The sequence below is a fragment of the Aspergillus luchuensis genome, chromosome 7, assembly GCF_016861625.1.
Source record: "Aspergillus luchuensis IFO 4308 DNA, chromosome 7, nearly complete sequence".
In the NCBI taxonomy this organism is placed as follows: domain Eukaryota; kingdom Fungi; phylum Ascomycota; class Eurotiomycetes; order Eurotiales; family Aspergillaceae; genus Aspergillus; species Aspergillus luchuensis.
This window is the reverse complement of record NC_054855.1, coordinates 2,360,701-2,387,864: the sequence shown is the minus strand read 5'-3', so window position 1 is coordinate 2,387,864 and position 27,164 is coordinate 2,360,701. Positions and strand designations below refer to the sequence as shown.

The 27,164-nt window shown below is 53.9% G+C and overlaps 11 protein-coding genes across 11 annotated transcripts; 6 read left to right on the top strand and 5 right to left on the bottom strand.

The window, feature by feature from the left end:
• Positions 1-5: 5 nt before the first annotated feature.
• PTH1 (aminoacyl-tRNA hydrolase) lies at positions 6-1,049 on the bottom strand (the record flags this gene model as incomplete). The annotated part of the gene is made up of 1 exon (XM_041683418.1): positions 6-1,049. One exon carries the CDS (start codon positions 1,047-1,049, stop codon positions 6-8), a length of 1,044 nt encoding a protein of 347 aa, XP_041547681.1.
• Positions 1,050-2,271: 1,222 nt separating this feature from the next.
• On the top strand, positions 2,272-3,381 carry AKAW2_70796A (class I SAM-dependent methyltransferase; the record flags this gene model as incomplete). Its single annotated transcript, XM_041683417.1, has 2 exons — positions 2,272-2,420; positions 2,493-3,381. 2 exons carry the CDS (start codon positions 2,272-2,274, stop codon positions 3,379-3,381), a joined length of 1,038 nt encoding a protein of 345 aa, XP_041547680.1.
• Positions 3,382-3,766: 385 nt separating this feature from the next.
• AKAW2_70795S (rRNA-binding ribosome biosynthesis protein RPF1) lies at positions 3,767-5,119 on the bottom strand (the record flags this gene model as incomplete). Its single annotated transcript, XM_041683416.1, has 1 exon — positions 3,767-5,119. The coding sequence occupies one exon, from the start codon at positions 5,117-5,119 to the stop codon at positions 3,767-3,769; it is 1,353 nt and encodes a 450-aa protein (XP_041547679.1).
• Positions 5,120-5,745: 626 nt separating this feature from the next.
• Positions 5,746-7,792, top strand: GRS1_2 (glycine--tRNA ligase; the record flags this gene model as incomplete). Its single annotated transcript, XM_041683415.1, has 2 exons — positions 5,746-7,332; positions 7,409-7,792. The coding sequence occupies 2 exons, from the start codon at positions 5,746-5,748 to the stop codon at positions 7,790-7,792; spliced, it is 1,971 nt and encodes a 656-aa protein (XP_041547678.1).
• Positions 7,793-7,982: 190 nt separating this feature from the next.
• GRS1_1 (glycine--tRNA ligase 1, mitochondrial) lies at positions 7,983-8,321 on the top strand (the record flags this gene model as incomplete). The annotated part of the gene is made up of 1 exon (XM_041683414.1): positions 7,983-8,321. One exon carries the CDS (start codon positions 7,983-7,985, stop codon positions 8,319-8,321), a length of 339 nt encoding a protein of 112 aa, XP_041547677.1.
• Positions 8,322-8,345: 24 nt separating this feature from the next.
• AKAW2_70792A (uncharacterized protein) lies at positions 8,346-10,229 on the top strand (the record flags this gene model as incomplete). Its single annotated transcript, XM_041683413.1, has 1 exon — positions 8,346-10,229. The coding sequence occupies one exon, from the start codon at positions 8,346-8,348 to the stop codon at positions 10,227-10,229; it is 1,884 nt and encodes a 627-aa protein (XP_041547676.1).
• Positions 10,230-11,330: 1,101 nt separating this feature from the next.
• Positions 11,331-13,976, bottom strand: CLA4 (serine/threonine protein kinase CLA4; the record flags this gene model as incomplete). Its single annotated transcript, XM_041683412.1, has 3 exons — positions 11,331-11,743; positions 11,804-11,903; positions 11,964-13,976. 3 exons carry the CDS (start codon positions 13,974-13,976, stop codon positions 11,331-11,333), a joined length of 2,526 nt encoding a protein of 841 aa, XP_041547675.1.
• Positions 13,977-16,580: 2,604 nt separating this feature from the next.
• Positions 16,581-17,678, bottom strand: POS5 (NADH kinase POS5; the record flags this gene model as incomplete). The annotated part of the gene is made up of 1 exon (XM_041683410.1): positions 16,581-17,678. The coding sequence occupies one exon, from the start codon at positions 17,676-17,678 to the stop codon at positions 16,581-16,583; it is 1,098 nt and encodes a 365-aa protein (XP_041547674.1).
• A 1,261-nt stretch (positions 17,679-18,939) lies between these two features.
• On the top strand, positions 18,940-20,256 carry AKAW2_70789A (lysophospholipid acyltransferase family protein; the record flags this gene model as incomplete). Its single annotated transcript, XM_041683409.1, has 2 exons — positions 18,940-19,805; positions 19,869-20,256. 2 exons carry the CDS (start codon positions 18,940-18,942, stop codon positions 20,254-20,256), a joined length of 1,254 nt encoding a protein of 417 aa, XP_041547673.1.
• Positions 20,257-21,057: 801 nt separating this feature from the next.
• On the top strand, positions 21,058-24,759 carry AKAW2_70788A (putative RNA polymerase II transcription elongation factor (Ctr9); the record flags this gene model as incomplete). The annotated part of the gene is made up of 2 exons (XM_041683408.1): positions 21,058-21,912; positions 21,985-24,759. 2 exons carry the CDS (start codon positions 21,058-21,060, stop codon positions 24,757-24,759), a joined length of 3,630 nt encoding a protein of 1,209 aa, XP_041547672.1.
• Positions 24,760-26,483: 1,724 nt separating this feature from the next.
• On the bottom strand, positions 26,484-26,853 carry AKAW2_70787S (uncharacterized protein; the record flags this gene model as incomplete). Its single annotated transcript, XM_041683407.1, has 2 exons — positions 26,484-26,521; positions 26,586-26,853. 2 exons carry the CDS (start codon positions 26,851-26,853, stop codon positions 26,484-26,486), a joined length of 306 nt encoding a protein of 101 aa, XP_041547671.1.
• Between the last annotated feature and the right edge of the window lie 311 nt (positions 26,854-27,164).

The window sequence follows — 27,164 nt, the reverse complement described above, 5'->3', positions numbered from 1 at the left end:
TAATATTACTCCGCACCATCCCTGTACAACTCATCCACCAACACCTCCAAAACCGGCCCCGCGGCAGCCCTCACAGCCTTCAACTCCTGCTCACTCATCTCCGACAGGACATACTTCGCAACACCCCCTCGATCCCTCGTCTCGGGCCTCCCAATCCCCACCCCAATCCTCAAGACCGACAAATCCACCCCGGTCCCAAGTACATTCTTCTTCGGATTGGGAGGATACATCCCCTTGCCCCTCAAACTCTCAAACGAACTAATCAAGCCCCGATGTCCCCTCAAACTCGCCTTCTCGGGCCCACCTCTCTTCACACGGACTTTTCCCAGCGGCGCCTCCAATTCATCATGGAGGATGACTAGTGTCGGGGAGAAGTTTCGGAGGGTTGTCGGGTCAGCGCCCCGGAGATGCCATTCTGCTGCTGCTGTAGCGTCTGATTCTGGGTTTGTGGAGAGTACATTCCCCGGCTGCACGATCTTCTGGTATATTTCGGTTTGGGTGGATGAGAGCCACGATTGGAAGTTGCGGAGGAGTTTGGGTCCCGATTCGTTCATGTATGATGGGCTCGTGTAGGTTTTGTAGAATAAAGGGTTGATTATGTTGCCATTGTTGGGAGAGGTGCCCACGAGAGGGACTCGGCGTGGGAGAAGTGGCGTCAGGGCTTCGAGGAGGATGTGGCCGGCGCTGTGTCGCGTCGTGCGGTATGGGCGTGGATTGCCGATTGAGGCGATGAAGAGGAAGCGTCGGGGGGTTTTGAGGGGGGTAGTGGTGGACATTGAGGGTGAAGGTGTGGGAGAGGTGGTGTTGAGGTTGTGGTTGAGGGGGAGGGTTGTGGTGGTGGAGGAGGATTTTGCGGATGGTTGGTGGTGATGATGTCCTTCTTGTTCCTGTTCCTGTTCCGTGGTTTGGGCGCTGTGCAGCACTACTGCTTCATGCATCGACGGGAACTTGCTTTTGTTTCGCTTTGCTTTGCTGATTCCACTTGATTGGGATGAATTGATGTCCATGGCATATATATTTACACGGAGATTTATTTCTGAGATCATCATTTTTACTGGTCTGGGTTTGGCGTTCTTTTTTTATACTATACTGACTGCTACTCATTTCATCATCGCAGAACTGTATACTTCCTCTTCTTACCTCTATCAACAGGACCACCCGGTATACTTGCATGCTTATCCCGCTGAGTTGACTCACTTTCTGACTCACATATCTAAACTGTTAGTAATTAACTAATAGCCAAGCTGCTCCCTATGGATCTCATGTGGAGAAATGCTCGACCAAATACCATACAAACCCTTGTCCCTGCAGCCTCAGCGTCAGGCTGTGCCAGACGCCACACTGCACTAAAAACAGAACTCACAAGGCCACAACTACAAGATGACCGCCTGAACTGTCCCTCTAGCCTATCAGCCTAAGCGTCTCATCTCTTACCCCGACACTCCCAGACTAAGCCAGACGATCGGGCCAAAATCGACCCAGGACTAGGGAACGACCACCCCGGCTGCCACAAAACGGGGAAATGAAAGGACCGCTGGCTGCATGGCGTCTCGTGTGCTTTGTCTAGTCGCACTGCAGTTGGTTTCCCAGAAACTGGACCGTTCCCGTCGATCAGAACGGGGCCTTCCAGTCTGCCTCTGCATCGATGGGTCTAGAGACTTCTCTCGGCCTCTCAGCATGCGCGGTGCATGAACTAGTCCAGCGGCCTTGGGTCGCCTATCACAGTCTCGGTGCTGATCAACTGCCTATCCAAGCTGGCATAGCTTCTATGCCATCTTTCCATTCTTTTCTCCGGCGTTTTACTCTTCCTCTTCCTCACTGTCCACAGCCCACCTGGTCGAGTTCCTCTCTCTAGGCCAGCCAATGTACTATATTCCGACCATCCGGGGTCCGTCGTCCAATTTGTCGTGCTCCCCAAGCCGTTGAGAAATCTCCGTGTTTGTCCTTCCAGCACTACTTGGACCAACTGCGTCATTCTCGGCATCTTCCGCCATCTTTGCTTTTTCTTCCTCCCTGTGGTCTTGGGCTGGAACAGAAACGATGAACTATTCACCTCCTACGTGTCAGTGAAGCTCGCTATTAGCACTCGTGGCACATGTTTTGACGGCCTCGTATGATCCTGATTGTGGTTGCACCTTGAGAGTTGCTACAGAAAGTGCTACCCTAAGCTTGATCGGGCCTGACGTCGGCCTCTGTCTTCAAGAGGAGCTTCTCTATAAACCCGAGCACGCCACACCCTTCACCGAACACCCCTCTCAACTTCGTCATGTCATGGAGGCAAAAGATCTCCAGCCGTTGGGCCAACACGAGCCAATCGTCGAGCCCGACGAGAGTGAGAATGCGCAGAAGCAATCATGGACCAAGCCTCCGGATCCCGAGTCCAACTTCGAGTCAGATGCAGACTCGGACGAAGCATCCATGTATGCAATACTTTTCTTGGTATCCTGCAATGCCAACCCCCAGTGGAGTTGCTAACCATACACCACCACCAGCAACTCGTGTGAGACACACCAGCTCGACATCTACGAAGAGAATAATCGTCGCTACCCCAACGATTCATACCACATGCCGAACGATGAACCCGAACGAACCCGTCTGAACATCGTCCACCAGATCTACCTCATCCTCCTAGACGGGCAGTTAACCGCCGCCCCCATAGTTACCAATGCGCCTCGCGTCCTCGACATCGGCACCGGTCCCGGTGACTGGGCCATTGAAATGAGCCACGCCTACCCCCACGGCACCATCATTGCTTCTGACATCGGCGTCTTCGACAACGCCCTCGGCCATGTCGACCTCCCCAACCTCTCCTTCCACCTCGACGATGCCCGCGACGAATGGGCCTACGACATCCCCTTCGACCTCATCCACCTCCGCGGCCTCTCCGGTGCCTTCCCCGACTGGTCCTTTATCTACCAGCAAGCCTTTGACCACCTCGCTCCCGGCGGTTACCTCGAAGTCGCAGATACCGACTTCGCCGCTGAAACCATGATATCCCTCCCGCCGAACTCCTACCTACGTCTCTTTGCCTCCGCCCTCCGCTCCGCAGACTACTCAGCAGGTTATCTACGCGATCTGAGCCATCTCCAGCCCGCGCTCTTCCGTGCTCAGGGGTTCATCGATATCGATGTCCGCGAGTACACCTTCCCCATCGGTCTGTGGCCCGAGTCGCCGCATGACCGGACCGTCGGCAAAATGGGCCTCATTGCTTTATTGGAGGGCCTGGAATCATATAGTTTGCGTGCCCTGACCACTACGTATGGCTGGGTGGCGGAGGAAGTGCGCGAACTATGTGACCAGGTGCGTGCGGAAATCTTGCAAGGCGTGTATCGCATTAGTGCGAGGGTGAAGATCGTAACGGGGCGGAAGCCATTGACGTGAGCAGATATGTGGAAATCCACTTCCTTCCTTCCTTCCTTCCTTCTTCTTCTTCTTGTTCTGTTGATGACCTTATGATTATGATTCCATTATCACTTATACCATACCGTGGATCGGTATGGACTTTGATCAGGGTTTATCTTGAAGATATAACCTCCAATGGAGATAGTTCAGACTTTTTGTATCTATTCTCTCGCACAGACCATATAGATGTGATATCTCCAACGTACATACAACAATAGAAAGCAAGTGAACAAACAACAGAAGAGACCTTTTTTATCCTAACGCCCCGAACCCAATGCAGTCGAGCACAACATCAACAGGCTAGACAAAACAAAACAAAGACAACAGCGGGCAGTTACCAAACAAGTATGAAGCAAAGAAGAAACTACAACTGGAACTTCGTCCTCGTCTTCTCCATTTGCCCCTTCCACTCCCACTCCTGTCCACTAGCTCTTTGGATCCCCTTATCAACTCTGCGCAACTTCAACGTAAACCGGGGTCCCAATTCCTGCATACCCGCTCTAATCCCCTCCGCGCCCTTCATCTCCTTTCCATCGGCACCCACAACCGCCTTCTCCGTCTCCCTCTTCTCCCGGAACACATACCGATGACGACGGAAGAACAAGTAATCACGACTATTCAACACCGTCACGACCTGCCGGCCCTCGATATCAGGCTGCGGCGGGAACAAAGTTCGGAACAAATGCGCCGTCAACAGACCCAGCGGCGTGCGGAAGTTATTCAGAATCAGCTCGGGCCAGTGGTCCGTAGCGCGTCCGTGACCCGGAATGCGCTTGCCCTCGACCCAATTCGTCATGGAGAAGTGGAACATGGGTCCCGTGGGGAGATGCACGATGTCCAGACCGGTGGGCTTCTTCTGGTCTTCGCGGAGGATCACCACCGCCGTGAAGTTGCGGTTCGTGGCGAACTTGGAGATCTCGCGGATGGAGAACTGGTGCGCGAAGCGGTGGCGCGTGCGGCGGACGTAGACGGAGTTGGGGAACAGGTCGGTGAGGAGCTCGGCTTCGTGGTGAAGGGACGAGTTGAGGGACGTCGTGATGAGGATCTTAGGGGACTTAAGGTTTTCGGTGCTGAAGAGGGAGGGGAATTTGGACGCTAGGGCTTCGGGGACGAGATTTAGGTTGGTGCTCTTGGTCGATTGGGAGGGGCTGGTGGCGCGCTCTGTGGCTGTGGGGAGGGATGATTTGCTGCGGCCGCGAGTCGAGTCGGAGGATGATTTCGATTTCTTCTTGCCGGAGGATGAGTCTTCGTCTTCGTCGTCGTCGTCGGAGGCGCCTTCGTCTTCCTCGTCACTGCTGGCGAGCATGCTGTCCACGTCGTCGTCCTCGTCATCCTCTGATCCTTCTTCTTCTCCAGCGTCGGAGGATTGATCGTCCTCGTTCAGGGGCCGGTTCAGCTCTTCCTCTTCCTCCTGCTTGCGCCGCTTGATGCGCTCGACGTCCACGCTCAATCCCAGACCGTCCTCGACGTCGCTGCCGGCGTCATCCCAGACTCGCTTGCGGTCGATGGTCAGGGGAATGTTGCGCTTCAGACGCTCTTCCTTCAGCTTGGGGTTCTTGGCCTCTTCCTTCTTGAAAGCATATCGTTCGGCACGGCGAGAAGAGTCCTTGGCGCGCTTGCGCTTGATATGGAGGAGTTTGCGCTGGATCTTGTTGCGGGGCTTTGCGTCGAGACCGACGCCCGGAGGCGGCCGGTGGGAAGCTTTCTTCGAAACCATCGTTTGCTGGAATTGGGGTGAACGATGGAGGGGTAGGAAGTAGTTGAGTCGAAGCAAATGAAGATATCAATATTGGATTACCCGTTTGGGCTATCCAAAAAAATCTGGCGGATCAAGTGTTCATCCGGCGGTGAGAAAAGGCCTGCTGAGTCATCCAGGGCGCGGCTCGATTGGGAAATGAAGGGAAGTTCAGCTTTCTCGCGATCGGCCAGGAATTGGATTCCTTTTCGTGATTATTTGGCGGAAGAAGGAGGGTAATTCGCCGGAAGAGAATCAAGGCCATTACAGCCCCGCATAAGTCCCTTGTCTCCGCATTCCTTATCGACGGTAAACTTGTGGATTGGTGGAGAGTTGAACAAAAGGGCAGGCGGATGAGTCACTGCAGCAGCGCTCAGCGGCTGGGCGGCCTGAGGTGTCGGCGGGCATTGGGTCCCTCTTTTCGGTCTTTTTGTCCCCGCCATCCCAATCGTCTTCTTCATCGCCAACTTCTGGCTTTTCGTCTTCCCCCCACTTGCGCCAGCTCCTCTTCCTCCTCCTTTATTCTTCCTCCCCGTTCCTTTTCCACCTCCCTCCCCCGTACGCGACATCATCTCCCTCAGCCGTCCTCCAAAAAGAAGTCCACCAAAATGGCTTCCCTCTCCACCAAGACCGGCCAGGTCGTCGACCGGTCCGTCTTGGACTCTATGCTGCGCCGCCGTCTCTTCTATACCCCTTCCTTCGAGATCTACGGTGGTGTCTCCGGCCTCTACGACTATGGCCCGCCCGGTTGCGCCGTCCTGAACAACATTGTCGATCTGTGGCGCAAGCACTTCGTCCTGGAGGAGGACATGCTCGAGGTCGACTGCACCATGCTCACCCCGCACGAGATCCTGAAGACCAGTGGTCACGTCGACAAGTTCGCCGACTGGATGTGCAAGGACCCCAAGACCGGCGAGATCTTCCGCGCCGACCACCTGGTCGAGGAGGTGCTCGAGGCCCGCCTGAAGGGTGACAAGGAGGCCCGTGGCCAAAAGGTTGAGGTGGACGAGGAGAAGGAGGCCAAGAAGAAGAAGAAGGTCAAGCAGACCAAGGCGGTTAAGCTGGATGACGCCGTTGTCAAGGAGTACGAGGAGACCCTCGCCCAGATCGACAACTTCGACGGCCCCGAACTCGAGAAGATCATCGCCAAGTACGACATCCGCAACCCCACCACCGATGGCAACCTCCTGCCCCCCGTGGCCTTCAATCTGATGTTCCAGACCTCGATCGGCCCCAGCAGCAACATGCCCGGCTACCTGCGCCCGGAGACCGCCCAGGGTCAGTTCCTCAACTTCCAGAAGCTGCTCGAGTTCAACCAGCAGTCTATGCCCTTCGCCTCTGCCTCCATCGGCAAGTCGTTCCGGAACGAGATCTCCCCGCGCGCCGGTCTGCTGCGGGTGCGTGAGTTCCTGATGGCTGAGATCGAGCACTTTGTCGACCCCCAGGGTGGCAAGAAGCACGCCCGCTTCGAGGAGGTCAAGGACGTCAAGATGACCCTGCTCAACCGCGACATCCAGCTGTCCGGCAGCACCAAGACCGAGGAGATGACTATCGGCAAGGCCGTCGAGACTGGCCTCGTCGACAACGAGACCCTGGGTTACTTCCTGGCTCGTATCCAGCTGTTCCTGCTCAAGCTGGGTGTGGACCCCAAGAAGCTGCGCTTCCGCCAGCACATGGCTAACGAGATGGCTCACTACGCCACTGACTGCTGGGATGCCGAGCTGCAGACCAGCTACGGCTGGATCGAGTGTGTCGGCTGCGCTGACCGTAGTGCCTACGATTTGACCGTGCACAAGAACAAGACCGGTGCCCCGCTCGTTGTCCGTGAGACTCGGGCGGAGCCCCTCAAGGTGGAGGAGTGGCAGATCGACCTGGACAAGAAGAAGTTCGGTCCCCGCTTCAAGAAGGACGGCAAGACCGTCACGGCGGCGATTGATGCTCTGTCGCAGGAGCTGCGCGAGAAGCTGTCGCTCGACCTCGAGCAGACCGGCAAGATCGAGGTGGAAGTTGAGGGTGTCGCTGGCGGCAAGGTTGAGCTGGACAAGGAGTTGATCAAGATCGAGAAGCGCACGCGCGTGGAGAATGTGCGCGAGTACACTCCTAATGTCATTGAGCCCTCGTTCGGTATTGGTCGTATCCTGTACAGCATGATCGAGCAGGTCTACTGGTCCCGTGAGGGTGATGAGGCCCGTGGTGTAAGTTTTCTTCCCTCTTCTGACCTTGGTTTTTTCTACTATGGTTGATTCGTGATGCTAATGGATGAATTGCTAGGTCCTGTCCTTCCCTCCCGCGATTGCCCCGACCAAGGTGCTGATCGTGCCGCTGTCGACGCACCAGTCGTTCGCGCCGCTGGTGCAGCGCCTGACGACTAAGCTGCGTCGCATGGGAGTGTCCAACCGTGTGGATGACTCTTCCGCCAGTATCGGTAAGCGCTATGCGCGCAACGACGAGCTGGGTACGCCGTTTGGTGTGACGGTCGACTTCCAGTCCGTCAAGGACAACACTTTCACCCTGCGTGACCGTGACTCGACCAAGCAGGTTCGTGCCAGCGAGGACGAGATTGCCCTGGCCATCAAGTCCCTGGTGGAGGGTGAGGAGACTTGGGAGGATGTGCGCAAGCGCCTGCCCGAGTTCACTGGCCAGGAGGTTGAGTAGATGGAGAGAGAATTTGTCTAAATTAAACCAAAAGAACGCTCTATTTAGATGGGCTGAAAAATGGCCCTAGACCATATTCAATTCATTGATTGCATGAATAGTAAGAAGATCGAGTAATAATAGAGTTGCTGGCAGTAAAAAGTAACGATGGGGATCGATTCGAGCCTCGGCCGATCGCCAAGAGATCGACATGCTCTCCGCTTCGTCATTCTGGCTTCTTCTTCGCTTCTTCGCTTCTTCGCTTCTTCTCTCCTTCTCTTCTCCTTCTGCAACTCTCCCCCTCCTACAATCTATCTCTTTCCCGTGCCATTCGGATAATAGTTACTTCTTTCGGGGATTGAACTCGATCCATCCCCCGGGATCCCACCCGTCCAACATGGCTCCCTCCATTCCCTCGGCCAAATTGACTCTCTCATGCCCGCTCTTCGCCGCCGACTTCGACCCGCGTCATCACGGCTTGCTTCTGGTCGGTGGAGGAGGTGGTGAAGGCCGCAGTGGTGTCGGCAACAAAATCGCAAGTTCCTCTTGATATGAAGTATACTTCTGCAGCTCCATGCTAACGCGTCAATTTCCCCAGGCCCTCTTGAATACCTCCAAGCGCTCCGAAATCTCCGAAGTTGTCGACATCAACTTGTCGCGCGATGAGGACTCAGTCACTTCTCTCGCCGCCGTCCAAGCCGACGACGAAGCCATCGTCGCCCTCGCCGGCATCAACAGCTCCGTGGCGGAGCAGAAGCGAGGCAATAACCAGCATCTGCGTTCCTTTCGCATTGATCATCCCACCCGGAAAGAGAAGGACAACAACAAGGAAAACGAGAAGACAACGAACAATGGACAAACCACCGCGCTTTCGCGAACATCACTATTTCGCACCGTGAAAGGCCCCTCCTCCGGCGCCGCCTCCCCCGACACCTACCAGCGCACCCTGCGCCTCTCCCCCTGGCAATCCGACTCGACCTCCCCGCGTGTCGCTGCCATCGCTACTGGTCTCGCCCCGGCCGGCGAGATCGTCTTCTTCAGCGCAACCCCCACCCCCAGTCCATCCGACGTGATCGGACGAATCCGTCTCAACAGCGACGAGGAAGCCGAGGACGTCGATCTCACCCCTCTCCCCGACAACAAGGGCCAATTCCGCGTCGCCTACACCAACGGCGTCGACATCTGCATCTGCACCATCTCTGCCGACACGCGCTCCAACGCCTCCCCCGACGTACAATGCGTCTACACCACCCCCATCCCCGACAAGGGATCCCCCCGGATGCGCCCCAAGTTCCGCGCCCTCCGCTTCCTCTCCTCCACCAGCCTTCTCCTCCTCCAAAACGCCCCAGACCGCAAAGGCTGTGAGCTCGTCCTCCTGGACCTCCGCCCCGCCATCATCACCTCCGCCATAGCCACCACCACCACCACCACCACCAAAGAATCAACTACCAAAGGCGCCAAAGCATCCATCCTCCGCCGCAAGAAGCTCCGCAAAACCATCAAGATCGGCCTCGGCCTCGACATCTGCCTCCTCAGCCCCGACCCCACCACAAACCAACAACAAGCCGTCATCGCCATCTCCGGCAGCGACCAATCCATCGAGCTCCTCACTCTCGAATTCAACCCCTCCACAAACCGCTACAACTATTTCCAAACCTACACCTCTCTCCGCGACGTCCACCCCTTCTCCATGACCAAGCTCTGCTTCTCCCGCTTCCACTCCCCATCTCTCCCCGTCTCCCCCGAAACCCCCCCACAATACATCAAACTCGCCTCCGTCAGCATGGGCAACACCGTCGTCGTCCACACCCTCCCCTTATCCCCCTGTCCCCCAACAAGCCGCTCCCCGCGCTACGTCCTCTCCATGCCCGGCGACTCCGAAATCTGGACAAACCTCACCTCCAGCTTCGCTGCCATCCTCTCCATTCTCACCGTCTGCTTCATCCTCCAGGCCTTCACCGAGATCCGTGGCGCCATGCCTCCTTACCTCGGCGCGAAGGACTGGTTACCACCTAGTATCCGCGATGCTGTCGCTATTCCTTATGAACCTTTTAGTCCTTCTACTTCTCCATCTATCCCTACTACCAGTTCTACTCCCATCCCAGAAGTAGAATACCCCGCACAAATCCGTTCCCTGAACGATATCCTACTCTCCTCGGATGATCTCCAGCAGCAGCAGCAGCAGCAGCAGGGGCGTCAATCCCTCCTGATAAACTGCAATCCGGAGACAAATACCCTTCGGATTGACTCCACTGATCCATCTTCATCTTCCTCTGAGGCCGATTCGGGTATCCATATCTGGGAAGATCTCTCCGAGGAGGTTCGACACCAGTGGATCAGTCAGCTCACGCAAGCGGGGTATGAGCCATCTGGTGAAGATGTTGATGTGGAGTCGATATTCAAGGGGGTGAGGTTTGGGGATTTGTGTACGGAAGTGCCCATTCATGAGGAGTTGTGATGCCGTTTTCTTGTGGTTTTGTTCCCTTTTTCTTTTTCTTCTATATCATGGCTGGTATGTGTGTATGTATGTGTGGATGTGGGCCTGATGCAGGGTAATGGTAGGTGGCTATGACTGTGGTTGTGGTTGGTTATTTACGTTGCACATGTTGCCCTTCTTGGATGTGATGCTTCTGGTGCCGATGATTGTTTATGAATAACTCCTTTCTTTTCTTCGTTGTTCCTTTTCTGCCTTTCTGGTCTTCTACTATACCTATGAATGTACGCTATCATGCTCCGTGTTCCATTCAACTGTACTATTATCATTGACCCGTGGGCCGCTGGTAGTTATTATGATCACAGAAAGAAATATAGTATCCTCTTTTTTACTAAGTCCCCTGGTTCCCAAGTACCCTCCTCTAGCTCGCTTCTTTTTAGCTGCATCAGTCGACCATCAATATTTTGTCTTCCCTCCGATCTTTTCTTCTCTTCCTTTTTTATACCATTCAGACGTAGCTGCTAAAAAGCTGCTCACAATGCAAGTATTCCATCATGGACTCGTCAATTGAAACAAACATGACCGGGTACATGAGGGTAACGAAACAGGTTTTTGGTGCATGTTCATATACCAGAGCGTTTCAGCTCATCATCGATCTTCAGTACTCGGAGACACAGTTTTTGTGCATTGTACTTCGGATCTCTCTTCTTTTTGCATTTCTTTGTCTCATAGATGCAGCCAAAGATCAGCTGCACGCATACATCAAGTGCCGTCTCACAGGCATGGTTCGGAGCATCGAGGAACCGCACAGCGGGAAGGGTGGGATAACCAGATTAGTTGCGAGTGTAAGAGGAATCACAAAGGGGAATCGACTCCAAGAAAGAACGCCAAATTACCTATGCCGAGTCTGCAGACGACAGAGCTGTGCAATGAGGATATCACAAGTAGAAATCGAGTTGCAATGCAGGTCGTTAGGGGGCAGCAAAAATCAACCGGAGGCGCGTAAATGTGACCCATATGTGCGTGAAAACAAGATCTGGTGTAAATCATAAGAGGAACAAGGCAACCGGCAGCGACCATGTGGCTACCAACATCGCCATTGCACATTCTCCTCTCCACAGTCTATCACTGTCCGCTGTTCTTCTTCCAACGGAGCAGCTCCGCCAGGCTCGCGAGGCTGCAGCCCAACTTGAGGAAATCATGGGCCAACAATTCATCGGCGGTAGCGCGGCTGCGCACATCGACACAGAGACATACACTCAAGAACGACTTGAGCTCCTTGCTGAGCTTCTCTGGCTTCTTCAGGCGAGGAGTGCCGTTGGTGGCGATGAGGTACAACGCCTTGAGCGGCTCCTCATTGAGGTATGGGGGCTCGGATTCGATCATTTCGATGGCCATGATACCCAATGACCAGCAGTCCACCTTGGGGCCATACTCCTTCTGCTTAACCACCTCAGGCGCCATCCAGTACGGAGTACCGACCATTGTGGCGCGCTTACTCTTCGACTCGGTGAGCTTAGCACAGAATCCGAAATCGGCTAAGAAGTGGTCAGCACCAATTCCCCCAGGGTCATTGGAGAAATAGAAGGGTTACTCACTAATCTTGACATGACCAGCCCGGTCAAGAAGCACGTTATCGCTCTTGATATCACGGTGGATAATGTTTTGGCTGTGCAGATGGGCCAATCCCTTGCAGGTCTGCTCGTGGTCCTCGAGTTAGTATCAGTCTCCGATAATGGTCGATTTTTATGTACGCACCTCTGCACAAATTGTGGCAATTTGATCCTCCTGGATCACCGGGTTGTTGTCAATGACATCCGTGAGAGCACCACCTTCCATAAACTCCATGACAACCCACAACTCGTTGCTCTGCTCCTGCAGGAACGAGTCAAGGAAGTTGACAATGTTCGCATGCTGGCTATCTTTCATGACAATGATCTCGTTGACAATGAGTTCCTTCCGAGGCTGGCTACGCAAATCCATCTGCTTAATAGCCACCTGGGTACGGGGACCGTACTGCCGGTAAAGCTCCCGCGCAACGCCGGATGTAGCATGCTCCTTAACGCGTGCCACATACACGGATCCGGAGGCACCCTGTCCAATCTTCCGCTGCTTGCTGTAAGACTCGTTCGGGTTGTCCTTGGAAACGACAGAACGCAGGCGATCCATGACCTCGTTCTCGCTCATGTTCGACATGCGCACTTCTCTCTGGCGGGGCTCTGCCTTCTTGCTCAGGGCAGCCTCGGCTTGGCGGACCCCATCGGGGACGTTTGTCTTCGCGGTCTGCTTATTCGCGATGTTCAGGGGCTTCACAGGCTGAACCGGAGCAGGCAGCTTGCTGGGAGGAGGGCCCTGGGCCGGCTGCGCTTTGACGCCATTGTTCTGAGCCCGTGCAGGAGACTGTCCCTGAGCCGGGTGTCTGGAGCCCGGAGAGGATTGCTCAGCCCTGGCAGAGCCATTGGCGTAGTCTCCAGGCCGCTGTCCGGCGGTAGGGGCAGATGGGGCAGGGCGCTGAGCTGTCAGCTGGCGCGGAGGCTCCTGGCGAGAGGAGCCAGGGGCCTGCGGGGCGGGGCGGCTGGGCTTGTAACGATCATCGGAGGACTGGCCGTAGCCCCCGAGCTCTTGCTTGGCCAAGGGGACGCGAGTCTTGGGCAAAGAGGCATTGTATGCTTCTTGGTCGAGCCGGTTCTGCTCCTCTTCCCGCTGACGTGCGCGACGATCCTCTTCCATACGGCGACGCTCCTTATCCGCCAACTCGTTCATCCGCTCCAATTGTTGCTGTTGCTCCAAAGCACGATCGGAATCCGACTTGGACTGCGAAGGAGACGAAACAGGGGACTGGCTGGAGTACGACTGGCCACCGCTGTCCAAACGCTGTGCGGGAGCAGGCGGCGGGGGTCTTGGGGGTGCAATTGAGTTGCCCACGGACCCGCCGCCGCTGAAGGGCTTCGCCTGCTGGTTCGCCGGCGAGGAAAGCCCAGCGTAGTACTGAGGGTTCTGCTCGCGCATCTTGATGTCCGAGTAGAATTCCAGGACCTCAATGACGGCCTGGGGGTTTTTCTTGTAATCCTCCTTGGTGATTGCGGACGCGGTCAGGAGCTTCTCCCACTCTGGCGGCAAGCCCACGAAGGCGCCGGTGCGCGGATCGAATCCGACGTGAACACGATGGCTGAAGTTCGTGGGGTTGCTTACCCCTCCCATACCAGGGCAGCGCTCGTAGATCTTGTCGATCCAGTCGTAGATTTCGTCATCGCTCTTAACTTCGCAAGTGATGCTCTTGGTGGGCACGTCACGGGTGATTACGGCGGTTTTGGAATTCGCGTCCTTGGGGTTGGCGAGACGAATGATCTCGAAAGCCATGCGAGTATCCTCCGATCTCGAGACGCCTGTGACCGCCGTCAGCGGAATGGAAAGGACGATCTTCCCCGTCTCATTCTTGAGAAAGTCGAGGCGGAATTCGCGCAAGATCAAGTATCGTTGATTCCACGTCGCCAGAAATTTGTCCTCCTTGCAACGGACATATCCCTCCTTGATAACGGTGACGCCTCCTCCGCCCGACTGATCGGTCTTGGTGCGCGTGAGCGACGGGGTGCTCGTGTTGGGGAACAGCGAAAGGTTGGCCGGACCGGGGGTACTCGGGGAATTCAGACTCATCTGGCTGAAGGAGGTAGCCACGTTGTTGGAGGGGTTGGTAGGCAGGTTGAGTTGTGGGCGGTCGGCTGGGGGCCGGGGGGCAGGCCCCGGATTCATGAATTGGTCTGGGGAGTACATCCTGCGGGCGCGTCAGCAGCGCCCGGAATTGATCACAGGCGAGAACCCTGTGAGTGAATCGGGGCTGAAGGGCCAAAGGGGGTGGGTGGATAGGTAGGAAAGAGGGGGACAAGGAAATGAAGTCTGGCTCACTTTTCATAAGAGGCCATTAAGCTGGGCCAGAGTGGAAACCGAGACGCGGAACTCCCAAGGAGGGGAAGGGGGGTTCCTCAGGGGGGTGGAGGGGGGATATGAAGGGGGGCAACCGTGAAATCCACGGAGCAAACAATGTGAAGGGGAGGGCGGTCCCGACAACACACCCAGATTAATCTCCAGGTGCACTTCACTGCAGGCCAGTCAGCATGAGAACTGTGGCATGTGCAAGGCTGGGTCTGTCAATCTGGTGACCCGTGGATGCGGTAGAGCCTCTTCTTCCCCAAGGGGAACTATATTCCACCCCCTACTCCATAGGCGGCGGGATGATAGAGATGGAACAAGGAAAGTGACCAGAGCTAATTGAACATCTGAACATACCTTGAGGGGTAACTGTAGGTTTATCTTCACGCAGAAAAGAAGCCTCGCGCCCGCGAGGAAGCTCCGAGCGTGAACTGCACGTCTCGAAGGTGACAACCCCAATATCCAGACGCGGTGAGACCAGCGGTTACCAACCAGGGCGGCCAAGTACACAATGCAGGATAGATGCAGGCGATGGCAGAGGGAGGAAGTACCCGAGGCGTGCTGGGGGTTCAGATGAAAAGGAGGTGGCGGGTGTGCAAACAATAAACGAGAGTCACGATACAACCACGGGGAGTAACGAGAAGACAGAGATGAGGAGGAGGAAAGAGGATGAAAGACGTGAAGAGGGGGGGGGGGGAAGAGGATAAGGAAGAGGGAGAGAGAGGGTGTGAAGAGGGAGGGAGTAAGTAGGAAGTTAGAAGGAGCACCAACAGGAGGCGGCAAAAAGGGAAGGCCGGCCGTTGAGTTGAACAAAAGGCACTCGAGGTTTCACCACCCGCGGCTCCAAGGGGCGCACGGCTCTGACTCTCCTCAAGAATATTATTATTATCTCTCTGGAGGGATGGTGATGGGCTTCCTCTTCAACCCTGTGAAGTAGATCACTGAAAAAGCCCCGGAAGATAGAATGAAGTTGGGGGGGAAGGAGGGGAAAGGAGGAAAAGCAAAGAACAAGACAAGGAAGCAGAGGAATTGACTACTTTACAAGTAAACTCAGCAAAAAGATAAACTAATTGACAATCGCTATTTTGGTAGAAGTAAATACTGTCTTCGGCGCCCCCCTGGGATACACTACTTCAAATATTCCTGTTGGTTGACCACAAACAGAGTAGGAGAGGGTCACCAAAACAACGATCGATGGGTCCTTGACTTTGATCATAATGGATTGTCGTGGGCATGTCTTGGGAGGTTTCATATACAAAGCTAAATCCGAAGCAGCAAACAGCAAACAGCCAGGGCTCTTCTCTCCCCTGATTGTGATGATGCACAATTAACCTCTCCATCCTAGTAGAAAAGAAGCGCCCTTACGCATTTCACTACGAGTGCAACTACGAGAAGCGATAAATCAAGTAGTAGTTCCTATCCAATGGAATGGATGGTCATCATAGGACTAATCAAGTCCAGCCCTAGAAAGAGTCCAATTAGGCGATGAATGGTTTGTTTCGATGTCCCCCCCTCAGGCAATGAGGAGTATGCATCCTTACTGTCGCAATCCCTATATATTGATTGATTGAGGGTCACTTCCTTGATTGTCCCTTTTAAATCACTGACTACTACTATGCTATGCATGCGTCAAATCGGAGATAGAAACTTGGCCAACGGGACCCAGATTAAGGGGAGCCAGAAAAAGCGTACGCCAGAGCCCACTCCACTTGGGTTGCAGTTGCTTGTCGGTTCGAAACAGATTGATTAATGGCCAGGACCGAATTACATCATCCGCGCGGATGGCCCCGACAAGCCATGCTATATCGTTAAATTCTCCTAGTCTTGAGGCTATTCGGGGCTCCTCAGCGTCTCCTTGCGGTCCCAAATCAAATTCAAATGGGTAAGCACGAAATCTTAATCCTAATCCTCACCCAACAAAGCCACACACGGGCAGCCGGCCTACTAGCTGGCCAAACAGACCACATACCCTGCATATAGAATCCTGGTCAAGTAACAGCCACCAGTGAGGATAGAGAGACCGAGGGACCCACGGGTCGGTGGTCTCGAGTCTCCAACAGCGAGAAAGAAGAACGGAGAGAGCGAGTGAGAGAGAGGGTCGCAAAGAAAGGGAGGCCCACCAGCGGCCCTGATTTCCCGCCCCTTTTTTCAGGTCAAGCCCAACTGCACTGGAATTGATTGGATCAGACCAGCAGCTCGCTTCAGCAACAGTCCATGTCAATTGTGGTGCTGCTGCATGTGCAGATGGAACTAAGGCTTCTTTCATGCATCGCCCTCGTTTACTAAAAAGGCATCGTGAGAATCTTAGTCTATTCATACAGATTTGGTCATTAACTATGCTACATGTTTAACCCCTAACCCTCCTCTACCTCTTCCAAGCCACACATACACTTTGGTGTTTTGTATAAGTACAATGTGGTGTGTAGTCGATCATATTAATTACTTGAATCAGCGTTCCTCACCAAATGGATGGTTGAATTTCAACAACCCATTCAAGCCTCCAACCCATCCATCGTGTGCTTCACCACCGGTGATTCTTCGCATGACACATGGCACACCACCTTGCCATTCATTCTTGCCATGTCGCATCTCTTCGTCCCATACTCGTGCCTCCATTCCCGCGGTCAATCCTTGCCCTAAGTTCACCCCGTCAATGCTGACCTCCAACTCGCGACTCCGGTTCTTCTCGCTCAGTCGGAGGGTAATCGGAGTACTGGATGGCAGCACCAAGGGCCGGAAGCTTAGACTCCGCGCACAGATCGGCGTTAGTAGAACCGCGGGCACGAGTGGATGCACAATACTGCCTCCACTGCTCAGACTGTATGCTGTGCTACCCGTCGGTGTCGAGATAATGATGCCGTCGGCCACGGCTTCCGTCAAAAACCGGCCCCCAACATAGACATCCAGCACCGCCAAATGTGGCTCTTTGCCTCGATGCAAGAGTACCTCATTCATTACATATACTCCCTGGTTGTTCAAGACGTTTGGCATGGCCGCTGATGTGGATTCCCGTTGGACTGGCTTGCCGTCTGCCGTAAAGAGCCCAACCTTCAGTCGGTTGCGCATCAAGATTCGAGCGCCGCGCGTTAAGCCCATCGACTTCCCCCGTACCGAGGACCATCCAGTAGGATTCGCTTCCAGATCCAGTGCTTCGTCGGCTGAGGCTGGCCGGGAGTCTCCCAGCACCGTCGCGCGATCCCCAACGCCGGCTCCTGACATGTATACCTCGCGAAATGCGCGCTTGTATTCGGCAAATTTCCATTCGCTCAAGAAGCCCAATGTTCCCATGCTAAATGACAGCACCGGCGGGACGTTGTAGCACGTGGCAAACAAGGACGAGGCATGCAGGATCGTACCATCTCCCCCGAGAGTAACGGTGAGATCCACCTTGTCATGCAATGCCGGTCGTAGCTGGTCGAGAGGGGCGGTGTAAACAGGCGACTGAAGTGACGAGTGTATTTCCTCTGCGACACTGGGTTCTAGAATGATCGAGGCCGATGGGTAGGTAGACGTCGCATGACTACATTGCCGGTGAGGGGTTAGCATCCATGACTCCTCGGTCAGCCGGTCTGGGGGACTCCGTACTTGGCAAATTCAATTAGAGAGGCAGTGATAGCCGGAGAATAGTCTTTCTTCACGACGAAGATATTTCGCGGGGGTGCTGGCCATTGGAGGGAAAGGAGATCGCCCTCTTGGGATTCTGCTCGGGGCGCACAAGCAGGTCAGCATACCAGGAAGAGCTTCAAGATATTTCGCAGACGACACTGCGTTGACGCACACCTTGGTATTTTGGTATCAGTCGTTTTGGTAGAGTTGCAACATCTTTAATCTCGTAACGTCGTGGGGAGGAGGAAAAGTTCCGTGACCAAAGCATCCGAACCGGAGGCCCGACATGAGCAAGCCGTGATCGCATACTCGCAAAATACATTTTTGGTAATTGATGAGATCAAAAGAGACCATGCACGCTCTTCTAGAAGACCGATATCAGCTCACTTCGAGACTTGTTTCTAAGTTATGACTAGAGCGCTCACATTATCAATCTAGGTCTGATTCATTGTTCCAAACCAGCATGTGAGAAGAAAGTTGCGCGGGACCTGACATGCAGGTTTAGTTGAGAGGAGTAGACATCTGCATCTATGTTTCTTGCAATTTCTGTATGATTCTTCTGGTCCATAAAAAACAGAAACATATATAGGAAGAAAAAGAAAATCATGCACAGAGGAGAAATTTCATCTATCTCCGAAGCGTCGAAAAGACTCCTGCAAGCGTGATGCCGATCGAGACCCCCGGATCTCCGCTGACCGCCTTGAGGGGAGGGCCGGGCCAACTGACGTAGTGGTTTTTGACTGGAGATCATTGATCATGCGCCCACACACTATTAAGACACTTGAGAGCTGTGCTCCGGCTCAAGCTTCCTGCTCCCTCGAGACAGGAACCAAACTTCTCTCCCGTCTCTCTCTCTTTTTCTCTTTCAAGTATTCTTTCCCCCAAAACATGGCTTGAATCTACTTCATTTTTACATCCCCCTCATTATCATTACCTCCCCGGTATAGGTACGGCTTCCGTTAGTTAGTTAGTCCCTTTGTCCTCCGATCCCTCTCGACATTACAACAAACACTGCTAGCCTTCCGGCAGACACCGCTTTTCCTGGTACAGTGTGCTGCATCTAGTTGCTCGCGTGATCCAAGGGTGGGAAAGCTAATCAGTGCCCGATCCAGTTCCATTATCTCTAGAACTTTATCCTCCCTTATATAGTTGACCTGCAAGTCCCTTCGTAACGCCTCGTCGCCAACAACTGATTCTCATCATGGATACCTCCGAAGTTCGACAACGAAAGCATGACCCTCAACTGAGTCACACAGCCGCCTCGAAGAAGCAGCCTTCCGACAGTCAGGATGAGGAACCCCGTTTGAAGCATGGCATTGCGATGCAGCTTCTCCGCTCTTTGCTCCTGGCCACATGGTTCAACTGCTGCTGCGTCGCCATCCTAGCGACCCAGGTCATCGGCTCCCCTCTATACGTGATAAACAAGGATTGGTATTATTCCTATATGGCATACACAAAGCAGTCCTTTGGCTTGGTCATCACGGCTCTAACTCAATGGGGCTGTCCTACCTTTGTGCGAGTCAGCGGTGACAAGAGTGTACGGGGCCAGGTCCACGTCGCAGAGGATGGGCGCTTAAAGACTCAATTCCCAGAGCGATTGGTCCTCATAGCCAACCACCAGGTGTATACTGATTGGATCTATCTGTGGTGGGTGGCATACACGAATACGATGCACGGCCGCATCTTCATCATCCTTAAGGAATCCTTGAAGTACATTCCTATTATCGGCCAGGGTATGACCTTTTACGGCTTTATTTTCATGGCTCGCAAATGGTTGTCCGACAAGCCCCGTCTGCAGCATCGATTGGAGAAGCTGAAGACTCAGCATACGGGATCGCAGTCAGGGTCCCCGCAATATGACCCCATGTGGCTTCTGATCTTTCCTGAGGGGACGAACCTATCCATCAACACCAGGCGGCGGAGTGCAGAGTATGCCGCAAAGCAGGGACTGTCCCCCTTGAAGCATGAGCTTATTCCCCGCTCCACTGGTTTATTCTTCTGTCTACAGCAGTTGCGCGGGACGGTGGAGTGGGTCTATGACTGCACGGTAGCCTACGAAGGACCTCCGTAAGTACTCGATGCGCTTGCTTGCAAGCGAATGAGCATTCCACTAACTACTTTCCTCAACAGAAGAGGTAGTCTACCTGACAAGTACTTTACCCTTCGGTCAACGTATCTGCAGGGGCGACCGCCCACTTCGGTCAATATGCATTGGAGACGTTTTGCCGTGTCCGAGATCCCTCTGGACGATCAGCATGAATTTGACTCGTGGCTTCGCGAGCGTTGGACCGAGAAGGACCAGTTGCTCGAGGAGTACTACGAGACAGGGAGGTTCCCGTCCGAGCTGGCTGGGTCTATCGAGGTTGGGCATGGATTCGAGGAACGGAAGGCTGCCGCGGCTGCAGGGTATGCTGAAGCACATGTGCGGTTGGGACACTGGGCCGAGGTTGGCCGGATATTCATGGTGCTTCTAGGCGCGGTGTTCCTCTGTAAATTGCCCAAGCTCCTGGGATTCTAATGTGGGAATGCCTTCTTGGCCGTGGATCGATGTTGCCGTTATGTGCTATGACCGACACTCTAACCAACCCGTTGCATGACATGAGCAGATGCGCTTAGAGTATTATTATGACTATTTTTCAGTTGCTGGCGTGATAGGTCTCACTTGGATAGATACCTCTCTCCTCCACTATATTGCTTTGGACGTGGTCTCGGGGCAGTTTTTGATTTCCTCTTCTACGATATAGCTTTCTAGTGTAATCCATATATAGCACCGAGCAGGTGCATTACATGAAACACTAATTTTGACAAAATTTCAATACAGAGTATGATGGCCTCTGCATACCATCTATAGCTATAATGTTAATTCTTCAACATATTTTATAAACTTGAATACATCATTTAAATGACTTGGCACCGTGTAAACACAAACATACGGGGAGTGCCAGTGAGTGAATGACAAGCCACAGCCGGCAAGCGGGCGGTGGCGGTGTAAACTCGGCCCGGCCAGCCTCTCTCCCTCTGTCTCCCATGCCAAACCTCCGGAGCGCTTCAAAAGCAACGAACTCAATCTGCTGCAACCACAGGCTTTGTCCTCTGATCGCTACAGTTTCAGGAGCGCGCTTCTTGCTAGTCATCCGGCAAGAAGACACTTCTTTCAACCGCGTCTCTTTACCCCCCCGCTCTAGTTTGGCTTCATCCCGATCATGAGTTGAGCTGAACTACGAGCCAAGCTCCTTTCACCTCTCCGAAATAGTCGCAATCCTTCCCATTGCCTCATCTACAACACAACACATTGCTCAAAGCAGTGCCCGCACACGCCATGGCGTCCCTTCAGAATGGCCACGCCAATGGCACGAATGGCGATTCTCTTTCAGCCGCCAACCCGTTGCCCAATCTCCGATTTTCTGACATTCCCTCCGCCATCGACATTCCCGCGTCCACCCTCGACAGTGAAGTCGAGGTCAGCCTAGAGATTCTTCCAGATGACCCAACCGAGCTCTGCACATTGTTGGAGAACGAAAAGGCCGCTAAGAACTTTTGGGTCACGATCGCGCTGGCATACGCCAAGCAGAAGCAACTCGATCATGCCATCGACATCTTAAACAAAGGTCTCGCGTCGGTCGCTCATGGAGCCACGAAAGAGAAACTCGGCCTGCTGGGATGGGTTTGCTGGCTGTTGATGTTGAAGAGTCGGAATGCCCCCCGCGTTGCACCCGAGGGAGAATTGTACACCGAGGCGAAGACGAAGGATCATTATCTCCAACTTGCGACGTCGACTCTGAACGAGGCTTCACGACTGAATCCGGCGTTCCCCCCTCTGTTCCTGGCGCGAGGTGTCCTGTCGCTGCTGCGCGCCTCGCTACATCCACCCCGTCCTGTTCGCCCGGGCACCGTTGACACGTCCGAGAGGGTAGAATCGCTGCGACAGGCGCTCAAGTGCTTCGATGAGTCGTCCAAGGCTTTTGGTGGTCGGAATGTTATGGCCATCCTTGGGCGCGCGAGAACGCAATACTTGCTCGGCCGATACGCCGAGGCCCTGGAAGGCTACCAGAAGGTTCTGATGAAGATGCCCAGTTTGACAGATCCCGACCCGCGGATTGGTATCGGCAGTTGCTTGTGGCAGTTGGGCTTCAAAGAGCAGGCCAAGGTTGCTTGGGAGCGAGCTCTGGCGTTGGTGGGTTCTACACTGATTCTACTCGTACCAGTTCCTTGTTTACTAATCGCTTGACTTTGTGTTGCCAAACAGAACCCTGACTCCAAGGTCGCCAATATTCTCCTCGCAGTATACTATCTTTACGACAGTTCACGACATGCAACGACAGACCCGGCCTTCGGTTCATTGTACAAGGTAGCAATGACTCAGTACACGCAGAAGGCGTTCAAATTGGACAAGGAATACCCCATGACTTGTTCTCTGTTTGGCGGGTACTTCCTCCTCCGGAAGGCCTACTCCACCGTCGAGACCCTGGCCCGGAAGGCCATCGAACATACCGATGTCATGCAGATTGCCAGCGACGGCTGGTATCTCCTCGGTCGGAAGTCCCACTATGAAGGCGACCTGACGCGTGCTGCGGAGTATTACAACCGCTCCGACCAGGCTCGTGGCGGTGGTGAGAAGGGATACCTCCCGGCCAAGTTCGGCACGGTACAGATGCAAGTGTCCAACAAGGACTTCGACGGAGCTAAATTCCGCCTTGAAAAGATTATTCAGCAGACGAAGAATGCCGAATGCATGGTCCTGCTCGGCGCGCTTCATGCGGAGGAGGTCTTCGCGGCGCAGAGAAGCGGCAGCAAGGAAGACAAGTCGGCTGAGATCAAGAAGGCCATCAACCTTCTGGAATCAGTTCGCGCCCTCTGGAAGGACGAGACCAAGAAGATCTCGCCCGACGAGTCCGTCTTGGTGTACCTGGCCCGGCTCTACGAGCAGAGCGCTCCCGAGAAGAGCATGCAGTGTCTCACCCAGCTGGAAGAGATGCAACTGGCAGAGGTCGCAGAGGAGGAGCGCCCCGAAGGCGTCGAAGATGAAGAGCAGGTCAAGGCAGCTCTCCGCGTCCACCTTCCCCCGCAACTCCTCAACAACATGGGATGCTTCCTGTATCAAGCTGAGAAGATCGAACGAGCCCGGACCATGTTCCAAGCAGCGCTGGATGCCTGCGTCCGGTCCAAGGAGAAGGAAAGCGAGCTCGACACCGACGCGCTCGTCACCACCATCAGCTTCAACCTGGGCCGGACCTACGAGGCAGCCGACATGCCGGAAGAAGCCAAGAAGGTGTACCAGGGTCTCCTCGAGCGTCACGCTGACTACACCGAAGCCAATGCACGCTTGACGTACATCGCCCTGCGCCAGAGCCCCACAGACGAGGGCCCGAAGAAGATGGCCAAGCTCTACGAAGCCGACTCGACCAACCTGGAAGTGCGCGCCCTGTTCGGCTGGTACCTCAGCAAGTCCAAGAAGCGGGCAGCCAACCTGGCCGAGGACCACGAACAGCGCCACTACAAACACACCCTGCAATACTACGACAAGCACGACCGGTACTCCCTGACGGGCATGGGCAACATCCACCTGTCTACAGCGCGCGATATGCGCCGCGACAGCGACCAGGATAAAGAAAAGCGGCGCAAGATGTATGAGCGAGCCGTCGAGTTCTTCGACAAGGCCCTCCAACTGGACCCTCGCAACGCATACGCCGCCCAAGGTATCGCCATCGCCCTTGTCGATGATAAAAAGGACCACGCCTCCGCCGTGCACATCTTCTCCAAGATCCGTGACACATTACGCGACGCCAGCGTCTACCTCAACCTCGGCCACGTCTACGCCGAGCTCCGCCAATACACCCGATCGATCGAGCACTACGAAGCCGCACTATCCAAAGACCGCGCCCGCGACGCACAAATCCTCGCCTGCCTCGGCCGCGTCTGGCTTGCCAAGGGCAAGCAAGAGATGAACCTGCAGGCTATGAAAACCGCCCTCGACTACGCGCAGCGCGCCCACTCCGTCGCTCCGGGCCAAGTCCACCTCGAATTCAACGTCGCCTTCGTCCAGAACCAAATCGCCTCCCTCACCTACGGCCTCCCGGAAACGCAAAAGACGGTCCAAGACGTCCAAGATGCCGCTGAAGGCCTCCAACAAGCCGTGGAGACCTTCAACCGCGTAGCTCAAGCCAAGAACCCACCGTACCCATCCAGCGCCTTGGAACAGCGCGCCAACATGGGTCGCACCATCTTGAAGCAACTCGAGCGCGCGCTCCAAAGTCAAAAGGAATACGAAGAGAAGAACGCCGCCAAGCTCCAACAAGCGCGCGAGGCGCGTGAAGCCGAAAAGCGCCAGCGCGAAGAAGAAGTGCGCAAGGCTCAGGAAGCAGAGCGCGAGCGCAAACAGCGCGTAGCGGAGGAGCGGCAGCGCATGATCGAGGAAGCGCAGCGATTGGCGGAGCAGCGCGCGGAAGAAGAGCGTGCGCGTGAAGAAGCGGAACTTACCACTGAGTCGGAGACGGGTGCTAAGGTTAAGCGCAAGAAGAGGACGACGTCTACTAAGCGCAAGAAGAAGCGCAATGAGGACGACTTCATCAATGATGGAGGCGATTCTCCTTCCAGGGAGAGGAGCTCGGAACCGGACTCCGATGGCGAAGCGGCGGCGGCGCCGAAGAAGCGCCGGCGTCTGGAACGTCGGTCTGGTAGTAAGGCGCAGCAGAGCAAGTACAAGAGTAGTGAGATGGTGGTGGATTCGGATGACGAGGACGAGGCGGGTGGTGATGATGATCATGCGATGCGTGATACTGGGGCGAATGATGACGAGGATGAAGAAGAGCAGGATGTGGTGCAGCGTCGTCGGGCCAAGGTCAGTCGACGAGTGGCTGATGATGATGAGGATGAGGATGAGGATGAGGATAATGGGGCGGCGGTGGCTGGAGGAGGGGGCGAAGGGGCCACGACTGGGGGCGACGGGGGCGAAGACGATGATGATGGCTTGTTCAATGACGATGGTGGTGATGATGATATGGATCTGAAGGAGGATGAGTGAATAAGTGAGTGAGTGATCTAGACCTTACTTACTTAACCTACCTACTACCTCTTTAGGAGCCTGTTTGTTGGGTGGGGGAGGAGAGCAGAGCGGAGCAGAGCAGAAGAAACATGTAGTTTTACGGATGGTTGTGCCTTGCTTGTTATCTTTCTCTATATTGTTTTTTCTTTGTCCCCCTTTCATTCCAACTTTCCATTCATGTATTCGAAAAGATGGCGTTGGGATTGGATGTTCGATACTTCAGATATTATTACTTACTGCTACTACTTACTTATATCGGTACTTACTATGGGGGGCGGGGGCGGGGGCGGGGCAAGATTTGTCTATACTATGATCGAAGCATGAAATGAAGCCATTGATGCTGTTATGAATGTGCTGTGTAATAGTATTTAGTACATGGCTCTCATAGTAGAGCCTTTTTGACCTTTTCAAGTACTAAGTAAGCATGTAGTATAGCAAGTATATATGCTGTTAGATGTGTAATAAGTCAATTGAATATGAAATGTGTAAAAGACGTGTGTTCTACTTGTATAGTAGTAGTATAATTGGTATCCCTACCTCATAGTACTAGCTAATAAGTAAGGTAGCATCATATATATCATTGACCTATGTATAGCGAGTATAGAAATAGAAGTAGTAGAAGTACTAGTATTTATAGATAGAAGCGAAATACCGATCTATACAATAAATACACGTATACCGAACACGATACGCAGCAACAACAATCAAGGAAACCAACCCCCGATTCCCTAACCCCATCCCATCCATCATCCCATTCAGTCATAAATTGGTTTACTTTTAGTACTGACTCGGTACAAACTAAAACAGTAGACTTGAGTAGAACTAAACTAACACTAAACTAAACTAAACTAAACCAGCACCACTATGACCCCCCCACCACCACCCACAATAACAGCGAAGGAAAGGGCTGGGCTATTACCTATCGTCTCTAGTCTCGAGTCTAGACACCAGGGATCGTCAGGAGTCCTTCGAACGATGGAGAAAGAAGTTGGGGGCAAGGGAAGGGAGGGAGAGGGGGGGCGTGTGTGGAAATGGGTGGGTTGGGTTGGATGGTGCTACACGCTAGGGGAGGATAGGTGTAACTTGGAAAAGAAAGGGATGGACATAGTGGTGGTTAATAAGGTTGGATCTGAGACAGTGGTGTGGTAGTAGTAAGTAGTTGGGAGGCTGGGTGTGGTGTTGTTACTGCTTGCCTGCCAGCCTTTTGGGGCTGAAGCGAGATGTGTGAAGTTAGTTGTTTTGTTTGAGGATTTGAGATGTGGATGGGGGCTAGTTTGGGGGGAAGATGTGTGTGTGAGGGAAATTGTTGGTTTGGTGGTGGGATTTTTCTTTGTAGTGATGGTTGTGCGTGTGTGTATGTCTGAGAGGGGTTTTTTTTCCCTTCGGTCAGTCTCTTTCTCTTTCTTTCTTTCTTCCTTGCTCCGTCTCTTTCTCCGACCCTCTCACTCTCTGTGTGTGTGTGTGGCTTCTCTTATCTGCGAGATATTATCTCTCAATGGGGCTCTCCATTATGGCCTTACTGTGGGTATCTGCACAAAGATGGAGGAGGATAAGTATAGTACCTATACTTGTATGGTATGGTATGGGTGGTGCGGATAGTGGGTATCCGTATCTGTTTCGGTATCTCCAATACTTGTTTGGAGAAGGGTATGTAAGTAAAATATACGTAAGGAGAGGGAAAAACAAAAAAGACCCTCGGTGGATCAGCTGACGAGCCTCAGCTGCACCGGAAGAACTGCTTCTTGCGTCGGCATTATTCATTATTATTAGTAGCCATTGACGGCTGGAAGCAGGCGGATGCCTACCGATTCTCATGCAGTGTTCCTGTCCACAGCTGCCCCAGTCATTGGAGTGAGTGAACTCCATATTGGACACGTCTTCCCTGCTGGCTGGGACGGTTCTCCCACGAGCAGGATGCACATCCAGACCGCCGGTCCATGTAAGAAAAGAAAAAGAAAAGAAAATTAAAAAGCAAGAAACGTGAAGGGGGGAAACGTGACGGGCTGCACGAGAGATGCAGGTACATGTAAGAGGCGCATAAGCAAGTTCTGGGTTAGTCAAGTTGAGAAACATATTGGCGGTGTGTTCGCACTCGATCTGAGAACTGAGATCTGGGATGACTCAATCGAGTAACCCATCTGAATCTGAATCCTTTCCCCTCTCCTCCCTCTCTTCTTCCCCTCCTTTTCATCCTGCAATGGTTCCTTTTCACCTCCAGGTTCCGAGGTCCACCCGTAGAGTCCGTAGTCTCCGTACTAACGATAACCGACCATGGGGAAAGTAGCAATTGACAGCTGACATGACGTTTCCAATTGACTTTCAACGGACGCTGTGAGAGTATCCATTCATCCAACGTCTTTTGGTCGGTTGGAGACGGCCGAAGC